The following is a 12,445-nucleotide window of genomic DNA, read 5'->3' as shown; positions in this document are numbered from 1 at the left end:
AACCGGACGAATTAGCGTATACCCGTCTGCCGGATAAAAAGCAGGCGAAAAATTGCGATAAAATAAAAATAGGTAGATATGTGATAAGAATGTTTCAGAATTTGTATTTATTCGTGTTTTAATAGCCTAAACGAATACATAGATTCTCGTGACAGTTCTCGTGTAAAATTTATTTTTTAAGTAAAATAATGGATGTTTACGAAGTTCGTGAGAAATTCAAATTGTAAAATGGTATTTCCAAAATAGGTCTTATCGGAATATACAAACAATTTTTCCACAAACTTTTGTAAACAGGCCAATTCCATCTTTACCTACTGTATCAAGAGTTATTAATAATTTTGAAACACATGAGTGCGAGTTCCCACCAAAAACACAAAAAGCCTGATGTGTTGATTAATGAAGAACAGGAGTTAAAGCAAGTGTTCATTTGTGCTACCGCGGATCAAAATCCCACGTTTTCAAGTAATCAAATTGCTGAGGTGGTTGTCCTGCTCACAATGCCCGTATTGTTCAAGAATATTTGAACAATACTTTTCCCAACCGTTTAATTAGTAGATATGGAACTATTTTGTGGCCCGCTAGATCACCAGATCTTTCTCCCAATGACTTATTTTTGTGGGGTTATGTAAAATCCAAAGTGTATGGTCATAATAGGGCTAATAACCTGGATGAGCTTCAAGTAAAAATACGAGAGGCTTTCCAAACTATTAGCCCTAATATGTTAGCCAATGTCAGACGGTGATTTTACGACCGCCTAGGCTTCTGTCTAGCACAAGAAGATGGTCTTTTTGAACACTTGTTATAACTTTTTCTTATTTAGAGTAATATTTTAGTTTTTTTTGGGGGGTTTAGAGAATTTATTTATTTTTAGTTTTGACTTGTAAAAACACGCAAATAATAAATATTTAAGTATTTTCATTTTAAATGTTACCTTAAGTGAAGGTAAACACTTAAAATGAAAATAATAAATACTCGGCACTCCTCGCGTCGCGTCGTATTCCTAGTCTGTCACGACCGACCCGTCCAAGCAGAACTGCAACTGCGTACTGCCTGACCAACCGATATCCGGCAATCTCGAGTACGAAACTTCAAACGTAAATTCGTCTGGCAACTTGCTATGTTACTAGTAGCCTGGTCTTCTCTGTATATGGTTTAACTGGAAATTGTAACATGCGGTTCATAACGACAATTTGACTCGAAATACCACGTGTGTGGTACCAAATTATTCCTAAAAAAATGTTTTTTCTCGATATGCTAATGAGCCACCCTCGTTCTATTTGAAAAAAATTAGATATGATTAAACATTCAATTTGGCCATCTTTTAATTGGCCAGGACAACACACGAAAAACAAAAGACAATTATTTTTTTTCCAAGGATCCTTGATTAAAAATTAGTATTTTTAACACAGCCATGGTAGCCTAGATCAGGGTTGGAAAAAATCATGATTTTTTAAAAAAAATCAAAAAAATCGGATTTATTTGATTTAAATCAGATTTTTTTTATTTAAATCAGATTTTTTTGATTTTAATTTAAAACAATATTTAAATCGGATTTCCAAATGACTAGGACTCATTTCCAATTAAAGTCCTATCCTAAATGGCTAAAGTTTTATAACTCTGCCCGTTATCGATAACATTAATAATTCTAGGGTGCGTTTGTCATTTTTCCACATCGGTCACCAATATATTTCGCAAAAAATGGCTCGCTTCAGATCAAAAGGATTTTTTTTTCAAACGTCTCAAAAGTATTAATTTTTGTCATTTTAATGCCTAGGTATGTAAAGCACTGTTACGCCTAAGCACAAAAGTACAAAAATATATTATTAAACTGATATTAAGTGTCAAATTCAACGAGTGTACAAATTGTTGCTCGATTCCTGTTATAACATATATTTTCAATGTTTGAAATTGATTAAAAATGATTTGTAATGTTTTAAAAAAATAGTATGTATGTTCTATTAGGAGTAAAAATGTACTTTTTGTCCTTCCTTGTAACGTCGTAGCTTTACGATGATCCTTCAAAGGTACAGCAAATTCAAAAAAAGTATAATTTTTACTCCTAATAAAACAATACATTATTGTTCGGAAATACTTTTAAGTCGAGACTGAAATTAGTATTAGTCAAAGTGTAAAATACTTACTGCAGATCAAAATGTCGGTAAGAATTTGGAAAAATACAGCCATTTCAAAAAAAATATAAAACAACATATTTCCTGACAACAATAGGCTTGTTCCATCATATCCTATTTGTATGTTTTTTAAACGTTTTTGGATACTACTTATTATAATAAGTGCACCATTAAAATTTCAAAACGAAATCTTTTGCCGTTTTCGAGATATGAGAGCTTAAAGTTTGTAACGGCTAGACGAGGCCACGCCCCCTCGTGACGTAGTTCCACTACACCCGACTTCGGCCGCAATCAGTTCGTAACGGAAACACTCATTTGAATTAATGTGATTTGTCATTTTATCGTTATTTAGACTATTTCGTTGGTTTATTTTCACAAGATGCATTCGGTAGGAGAAGGGTTCAATAAAGCTGATTCGGGCAATCTCCCAGAAGCGGACATTTTTATGATAATGGATTATTTTAATAAAAATAAGGAGTTTATTAGTTCAGGAATGAAGGAAATAAAGTTACAAAGGTACCTCAGTAAACCTTTTAATTTCTATTATATTTTCCTTCTAAGATATTTTCTATTGCTTAAATACCTATATCTGTATCGGAAAGCAGTGGCGGCTCGCTAGGGTAAAAAAACAAAGGGTTATTTACCCTACATGAAAGAAGGCAACCTATGCATTTTCTTAACTAACCTATGCAGTCTTCTTCTATTTGTAACATTAATACAATTAATTAGCATTTTGAGGCTTTTCGGCTAATTATTGAATTAACAATTGTTTATTATTTATATTAATAATATAATTAAGTTAGAATATAAATATAATTAATATTGAATTAATACATAATAATTGTACAAGTAAATAAGAGACTTTCCTCAAATATATATTTTTTTGTTTCCTTTAATGACTAAAGTAAATTTTAAAGCGCTAGTACCTTAAAGTAATATTATTATATATCGGAGTGTGGCGAAAAACATTTTAACACGCTTGTAGAAAACTATTTTTAATTATTTTTGAAATTTTTTAAATTTTAAAAATTCTAATTTAAAAAAAACAAAAATAAATTAATTTTGATTAATTATTAATAAATATTCTCGCGAAAAATTCACGAAGCAGAAAAAATCAGTGGTTTCATATACCTACAGCTGACAAATACTGAATTGATTTTAAGATATGTGATTGACTAGGACTAGTTCGAGGTTGGTCCGCGAAAAGACGTAATACAATAAATATATAGAAAAATATTTCTACTTTAAGGTAAAAAACTGATACGTAAGCTATCTGCTTTTTTCTTACAGATCCGGCAGACAAAATTATGGTAATAATGCAATTGGATAATATGTGCACTTAAAACAACAACAATCACTATGACAAGTAGTGGCAAAAATTACACCGGAGCACAAAATTAATGCAAAAAATTGTACAATGCATAATTATATCCATATATTTTTTTTTACTTTTTCTGGGGTATGAGATTTTTTTAATAAATTGAAAGATTTTTTTTATGCGACGTTTCGCTCCAATATAGTGGGCTTTATCAGGCACTTTATTCTTGAAGTCGCCTTGCTAGCACCAGTCTGTATAAATTAGTGTGATGACTGTGTTTTTTTACCCAAGAAAAAGTAAAAAAAAATATATGGATATTATCTAAAGGTTTAAGAAGTAAGAAACAATTAAAGCATTATTATAAATACTAGTGAAAAAAGTGTAATAGAAGCAAAGTGTAATGACTGTGCCGCATCCGAACGTGCAAGCACGCGGTAGCATTTCTTATGTGGCTGCATAAATTTGATGGTTTGAAATGCGCTCCTCTTGATTGCTCTTGATCATGCATTTTAAGATCCTTGTCTACTGTATTGGCCCCGAAATGAAAGTTTTCATTTGCCTCCTGCCTCGCGTTTTTTAATATTTCCTTAATAATGTCTGCTTGTTCTCTTTTTTTCGCCAATCCTCGAGGCTTTACAGTGTTTGAAGCAGAAGATCGTTTTTTTGGCACTCAAAATGTAAGGGATAACACCTGATTTTAATTTTATTCTTCCCGATTTCATAGTTTTTTAAGTACATATATGTAATTTTCTGTCTTCTTCAACCTATATTAAAAAAATAGGAAACACTACTTGTAAGTATTAACTTACATTAAAGTGATCTTCACAACCAAATCTGGTGCCTCTGTCAGGGACAAGATCATGTCTTCGCATTGCATGCTGCCATGCTCGTCTTAACTTTATGTCGGACGGTAAAGAAATAAATAGTTTTTCTGGGGAATTTTTATTCGTATTTATGCATTCTGGCACTACACAACGTTTCCTTGTCTTTTTACACTAATATTGAATAAAAGAAAGACTTTAGTACTACACTACGTTATACCCTTGATTATAAACAAGGGTTATACTATAAATTTAAAACACACTTTCTGTAATCGGGCAAAGCAGACCTGTGCATTGTATCGAGCGCGGTCGCTAGCCGACCTGTGGTGCTATGACGTAGCGGCTGGCCACGCCCCTTTCTCGCGCAATAGATGTTTGTACGTGTTTTTGAGGTACTAAACGTACGAATAAAATTCTAATTTTTGGTAGATCTGTTATTTTTTAGTTGTACTTTCGATTGGTAAAATAAAAAAAAATTGTGGAACAAGCCCATTATTATTATAGATTCTCGGGAATGAAGATATAGTCTCTATATCAGAAGAACCTAGTTCTGCACTAGACTGCGAATGATATGTATTCGAACAACGAATTTTTGTCACTTATACATAAATTTTAAAATAAATCCCTGCGTTTAGCGGTCTAATGGATTCACACGAAATTACTTCAAAAATCGGTCCAACATTTAAATTGATGAATAGATACTTTTTAGCCGACCATACCCTATTGGTAGGCTATTAGGATCGGCAAAAAAAAAGTTTTTTTAATTTCACTCAAAATGAGTTACTTGGGTCATAAATGACGTAAATACAAAATATTTTAATGGTGTCTGTCTGTCTGTCTGTCCGTCCTAGAAAATAATTGGCCCTAGAAAATAATACCTTGTCTATAAATAAATAAAATCAGAGAAAAAATTCAATCAATAAAAGTTTACTATAAAATGCTTCAATGGACCACAAAATTACATTCGCAACAAAATCGCAAATCGCAACTCCTAAAAATTCAAACTCCCAGATAGAAGGTTATCACGGTAATTTACAAAATCACAATCGCAGCAAAATCGCAACTCGCAACTATAGTATATATGGTTGACTAAATTGAAACTGGCAGTCGGTTCCCTCTGAGAGCCAATCTAAATTCCAAAATATAAATAGTATGAAAAATCTGTTATTTCGACAACCATCGATAACGGACGGCAGTCGAGATACAGCGGAATCTGTTGACCTGGTAACAGTTTAAAAATAAGGTATATAAGCTTTTTTAACTAGTTGCGAGCATAACGCGTGGCGGTCGAGATAACCGGAGTGGGAAAGTAACTGCATCGGTCGATTGTCGATGTTAAACTCGCAACGGGTTGGAGAATAACGTACAGAACGTAAGAATTTATTTTAGATACGTTGTTTTTTAACCTGTTACGAGCACAACGGGCGGCGCGCGGCGGTCGATATAAGCGGAGTTGGAAAATAATAGTTTTTTCGCCTGTGTCGGTCGATCGCGGTGTACTTATATAACTAAAGGGTATTTTCCCTTTTCTAAAAGATATCGACAGTTTATTTCAATAGTTTGAAAGTGATTTTGTTTTCTCGAATTTCTGGTTATTTTTTGGTATCAATAATGCATGGTAAATAAAGATAATTATTAATTATAACTAAATTAAAGAAAATTGTCTTGATTAAGCTTCTGTTATTAGAATCGTTTTGAGCAAGTTTATTTTACTATTTTGCTTTCTGCTAACTCATTTTTATATATTTATTTACATTTTAAAGTTTTTGTTTTACGTTCAAGTTACTTACCTATTGGCAATAACGATATCTAGAAATTGCGAATGGCGATTAGAAATTTAGTGATTAAATTAATTAGAATTTTGGTGATTAAAAATATAAAGTACTTTTCAACTTCTTAAATAAATAAAAACTATTGAGTTAATTTTTTTTAATAATTATTTTCTTAATTATTAATAATATAATAAATATATTCTAAAAATTAAAACAAGATTAAGTACATTATTTTTTATTAAGAAATAAATATGAAGATTTTTATGATTTTACTACAACAATCGTATTACAATTTGAACAATGTGTATGCTCTTTTAGAGGTTTAAGATTAAAGTAAAGCAATAACAGAAACCTGTTATTTTGAGCTGTTATATATAAATAACAGTAACAATTTCAACTGTTATTTAAAAATAACGGTTTTGCCCACCACTAACAGTACACGGTGCTCCTGAAGAGTCGGCAGGTTTCTATTTAGTGACAGAAAAAAGTATTGACATATCTTGAGTAAGGACACCTTCCTAAAAATATATCTAATAACCTTTAAATCAAACCTGCTTCTTACCGTGTTTTTTAAGTGTTCTTGTATTTTTTTAGGAAAATTGTATAAAAAAATCAATTCTATGATGGTTTATTTTATTGATAAGCTTCAAGGACATATTTTTTTTATTATAAATAAAATATCTGACAACTAAGTAAAAAATAACGTTCTTATCGCAAAAAAAGCCGCGACAAGCATCAAAGATAGCCATGGTCTCGGCATAAGTGAGATTTTTGTTCGCTATTTGACGCATTGACACTATATGGATTTATTTAGATTTTATTTGTCTCTGTATTCAAAATCTAAAAATGAAAACTAACCCAAATTGCAAGTGCGACCACGAAGCTAATAGAAAAAAAGTGTGTGAGGGTGCGGTAAATAAAATTATTTATGGAAAATCATAATTATCCGACTTTAGAATTTCTAAGAGTTTAAAAACATTGATGTGTAAATATTTAAACAAAAACTTCGATGAAAATAATTCAAGATTTCCAGTATCAATATGTACTTCCTGTCGACATTCACCGAGCGAAAGGAAAAATGAGACGTCATGAAGTCTACGTGAGAAAGCTACCAGTAATGCCGAATTTCGAAAGCATAGTTGTAAAAAAACACGCGACTGAAATCTAGTGACGATTTAATTGTTTTATTTGCAAAACAGCTAGTTACGTTGGGCACAAAAAGAAATATAGTAACTTTAAATGCCCCAAAAGTAAAAAAGTTTGTAGTAAATGTTTACAAGTACTTGGGAAAGGATTGCCACATAGATGCTCTGACGTTAATAATAAAGCTTTGAGTGTTGTACAATCTCTAGAAGACAAAACAAAAGAACAAATTGCTGTTAAAATAATCAAGAATAAAGTTGATGCTGAAAGAGCATCATTAAATAGTTCATCCTCTTATAAAAATGCTGTCACTGAATTGGGCACTGGAGGTTCAGTTGTCAGAATGTCAATAAGCCAAAATCAGTAAAATTCTCGGAAAAAGATTTAGACAATTACAGAATGACAACGGGTGCATCCAGCAGACAAATGAGTAACCTGACCAGCTTCATAAGATGTTCCACCGGAAGGAAGTCTGTGCCAACAAATTATAGATAGTTTGTGAGCAATAAATCTAAAAAACTTTGTAACTTGTACAAACTGGAGAACTTTGCTTTTGAAACCTTCAAAAGTTCGCAATCTGTTAGACCAGTTGTGTATGCTGATGCAGAAGAACTACTAGAGAAGGTAAGTTAGATTATTTGTAGTCTTAATAAAAGAGTTTTCAACTGATTTGTTAACTTCAATTTGCAAAACACAAATATTTGTTTTTCTTTGTAGGTGATAGAAGCTAGAGGTGAAGTTGGAAAAATGGAAGTGAAATTTCTGGCAGATGGCGGAAAAAATTCTCCAAAATCTGTTTGTCAATATTTCCCGAGGATTATGCACCAGTAACAGACCAACATCGTGCCAATTACAAAGAAGGAGGGCGCATGTCGAAGAATATTAAGTCAACTGGCGTAAAGAAATTAATCATTTTATGTTTGGTTCCTGATATAAAATAAACCTATCAGAACATTTCGTTACTTTTTAAGTTAACTAACCTTAATAATATCTCATTTAAATTTGTGTCTGACCTTAAGATTAATTTAATAATCAACGGCTTACAAACCGCAACCGCCTCTTTCCCCTGTCGCTACTGCATTATTTTTTAAAAGCATTAAGATCAGTGAATCTTAATATAGTGTTAGGAAATGCTATTTTTGTGTTAGTCATTAGATATTTTATTTATAACAGAAAAAAATTATGTCCTTTAAGCTTATCAATAAAATAAACCCTCATAGAATTTAATTTTATATACCATTTTCTTAAAAACTACAAAATCGCTTAAAAGAAGCAGGTTCGATTTAAAGGTTAATAGATATATTTTTAGGAAGGTGTCCTTACTCAAGATATGTCAATAGTTTTTTCTGCCACTAAAGAGAAACCTGCCGACTCTTCAGGAGCACTGTGAGTAATATATCCACATTACTTTTTGTAATTTTACAAACAGAGAAGACATAAGGTGAAATTTTATCTGGAGACGGGGCCTTAAAATAATGAAAAATAAATAATAGCATTTTAATAATTACCACTTCATCGTAAACCCAGGCCTGATTTCCGGCCATGCCATGACATCTGACCAATTTTACGGGCCCATTTTTGCTGTTAGCGTCGAGACAATTATCGTCATTCATGATCTGCTGGCGTTTAGTGTATGCAAAAACTTGGTTTCCACCCATGTTGTGACAGTATGTCATGCCTAGATTTTCGCCAGATTTCCGGCCCATTGTATCTAAACAATTTCGACTTTCCAGGTTTCGTATCTAAAAGATATTGAACAAAATCAAAGAAATAGAAAATTTAATAGTGTTATTTAAATTAATGTTGTCGTCCTTTATAGTATCTCTAACTCTTCAGAGATTCTCAGAGCATAAACTTAAAATAAAAATAACCGAAATCATGCATATACAGATACAGGTCTGGTTATCCAAAATTCGTGGTGTGTATCCAAAGTGATTAAAAATATGTGCCAAAAACTTTAAGGAGTTTCCTTGTTCCCTGGTTAAAAATAAAGGGTAGTTTGATTTGATATAGAATATAGCGGTACAGCGGGTAATAGCGGTATAAAATATTGCGGAAAAAAGTAAAAAAGCGCTGTAATAGAAATTTGTTGGAATTTTAAGATTTTTATTTTTTAGATTTCTGTTTCGGTAATAAAAAATATCCACATTTGTTTCTTTTGTATACATATTAGTAGTCGCAGCACAATTCGATATCTTTTCTATTAATACGATGCACCGAAAGTCAACTACACAATAATTTTTCGCAAGTCTTTGTATCACAAATATACCGGGTGGGCCATTAGTGCGAGGAAGTCCAATATTGTCGTTGTTATAGTTAAGGTATGAAAAAAATCTAACATAAATATTACATGGTTTATAAAGGTGCATATCCTAAAATTATTTTGTTGTATACCTACAGGGTATTCCAAAAAAAGTAATGTAAAGTTGTAAGTTTTTTTAATTGCAACCCCCATTTTTTTGTACCAAGCTGGATTCAGCATAAATTTCTACATATAGTACACTATTTTTATTTAAAGGAATATACGGTGATGCCATGCTACTTCTTATTTACTAAAACTTTGGTTAAAAATAGCATATCTGAACGTAACGTAAAAACCCGAAGTGAATTTAACTCTATTAAGACTTACCTATATTTTCCTAAACAACGAGAATAACAAAATAAATCCGTGATAGGAAACTCACATTAACTTACACAGGGTATTTTTGTGGCATGGCCAACAACGCAATATTTAGAATGCTATATTATCTCAATTTTTATAAATGCAACCCCTGTATGTTATTTTTTAGATGCAGAATTAAAAAACAAACATTTTTGTATTTAAAGTTATTTAATCCTTTCGCATATACATATTTGCAGTATTATGTTGCTTACGGCTCTTTCAGTAGTAAAATATATAAGGTAAAAAATCACGAGGTGGTTTTGATAAAAATACACTGTTGAAAGAGCCGTATGTAATATTACGTACCCCTGCGCCTCTCATATTATATTAGGTAATTATTGGGAAAAGTGGAAATCATCCGATTTTCACCAAAATTAGTATACACCCTATTTTGAGGTCGTAGATTACGAATCTGAACTTGTTTCCTGACGGTCTGTTACCGTTTTTCAGAAAAACGGAAAATTATGTCAACATTGAATTTTTCTTAATTTTTCGTATTTTTAAGGTTTTTTCGCACATATTTTGTTATGTATTCAATAAACAATCAGGTTTTTGCTATTTTCTGTTACTTTTTTAACCAATTCTATGCATAATAGAGGAAAATTTGCTAAAATAAATTTGTAAACAATCTGAAAATGTTGGGTTATGCGTTTCTGACATTTAAAGCGACGTTGCCAATGCTAAACCTAAATTTAGCGCGTTTTTTTCGCCCTCTCTGGGGGGTTACCAGATTACCAGATTCATGGAAAGGGAAATATTTTCCCCTACATTCCAAGGCAAAAACCGTTAGATTCTAATGATTTTTCCAACTGATTTTTATTGATTAATGTGCACGAGGTGCAGTTAGAGTTTTTTTCTGCGACTGAAGACAAGTAAGTATTTAGCAATGGAGCCCTGCAATGGATGCACTTTGGACGTCGGAGGTATGTATAATATAGTCAATGATGAGGGTAAACTAAATAATTTTTTATTTTCTCATGGGGTATTTTCTATCGAACCTATAAATTGTCCGAGATGCCATGTACCCTGCAAATTTTACGCACGCGATAAATTTAGATTTCGTTGCACTAATACAGTGTATTTGTCTAGAAAAGGGGGGACTAAATGTACGTTTAAAATTGGGGCAAAGAGGGGAACTTTTTTTGAGAAGGCACATTTGGACATTCAGACAATTTGTAAGTTCGTGTTTTACTTGTTAGCCCATAATCACGGGCAGGAGTGGATGATGGTCGAGCTGCAATTGGCGTCCGATACTGTTGTCAACTGGACAAATTTCTGCAGGGAAGTTTGCTTAATTTGTCTGGTTGATAACTCCCAAAAGAGGTAGAGTAATCGACGGTCAATGGATTTTCGGAGGAATCGAACGTGAATCAAAAAAGGCTCTTTTTGATACCCGTTGAAGAACGGTCGAAGGAGCATCTGCTGGCGGTTATTCAAGAATGGGTACTACCGGGTACTACAATAATATCGGATTGTTGGAAATCGTACAACTGCTTCGCAGATGAAGGTTTCTAACATCTGACGCTAAACCACTCCCAAAATTTTGTCGATCCAGACACTGGAGTACACACGCAAAATATTGAGAGAGCATGGAGGGATCTGCACAGAAATGTTCCTAAATATGGCCGGGCAAAAGATCATTTTCCCGGCTATTTGGCGGAACATTTATTTCGGAGGAAATTTCGAACACCCAAACATCAGGAGATGTACCATGAATTTTTAAATATATCTCAAATGTCTATCCCCCCTCTGCCAATATGGATCAAAACGCTTAGGTGGATTACTGTGCCTCTATTTTATTGTGAGAGTGGATGATTGAATGATGATTACAAAAAAAAAAAAAAAACAAAAAAAAACACAAAAAAACAAAAAAAACAAAAAAAAACTGTACCAAAACCCAAACCAACTTAACCTTAACCAAACTCAATTTATTATTCTATCCACAACTACTCTTATATATCCTAGAAAATGGCGAGCGAAATGATCACACCCTCATCCCTTTCTTGGCAGAGATTTGTCCCGCCTCTATTTGACATAATTACTATTAATTAATTAAGATATCTACTTAACAGACACCTCCTATTATAATGTTAAAATTAATGTAAGCTTGAATATTATATATTGATAAACTTCTTAGAAAAATGTTGTTGACGAAGTTGGACAAAACCTGCATTGAATGTTGGATTATTATTGTAGTTTAATTAAATATATACTTATTTTATTAAAAAGTATATTAAATAAAACGTATTTTATTTAAACTCCCTATTCTCCCGAAAAAATACAAGACATGACAAGGTTGCAAATTTTCAGTTTCTAGATCAGGTCTAGATTATATTTGTCTCTCTCGTTGCATAGGAGAGAGAAAGAAGGATATATGAACGGTCAAGTGTCAATCTTGTCAGTTTTGGTGGAAATTTTCTTTGTTTATTTTATTAAGAAAAGTGTTTTTCAGTAAAATTTTGGGTATTTTTCTATCCACAATCAAGAACAGCTCTTAGATAAACTATAATATAATGAAAATATAGTGATATTAGTACTTTATACAGCGGAAATTAAGAAAAATTCAATGTTGACATAATTTTCCGTTTTTCTGAAAAACG

The 12,445-nt window shown here is 32.2% G+C and overlaps 1 protein-coding gene across 4 annotated transcripts in view; it reads right to left on the bottom strand.

The window, feature by feature from the left end:
- The window catches only part of LOC115879464 (polypeptide N-acetylgalactosaminyltransferase 5), a 35,311-nt gene that overhangs the window by 3,857 nt on the left and 19,009 nt on the right, over positions 1-12,445 (bottom strand). For all 4 annotated transcript variants that reach the window (XM_030896354.1, XM_030896356.1, XM_030896353.1 and 1 more), the window contains one exon: positions 8,692-8,925. In XM_030896354.1, coding sequence (XP_030752214.1) covers positions 8,692-8,925 — 234 coding nt within the window. The remainder of the gene's footprint in view (positions 1-8,691; positions 8,926-12,445) is intronic.

The sequence above is a fragment of the Sitophilus oryzae genome, unplaced genomic scaffold (assembly GCF_002938485.1).
Source record: "Sitophilus oryzae breed Bouriz unplaced genomic scaffold, Soryzae_2.0 scaffold_1576_pilon_pilon, whole genome shotgun sequence".
Classification (NCBI taxonomy): domain Eukaryota; kingdom Metazoa; phylum Arthropoda; class Insecta; order Coleoptera; family Curculionidae; genus Sitophilus; species Sitophilus oryzae.
This window is presented reverse-complemented; position numbering and strand designations above follow the sequence as displayed.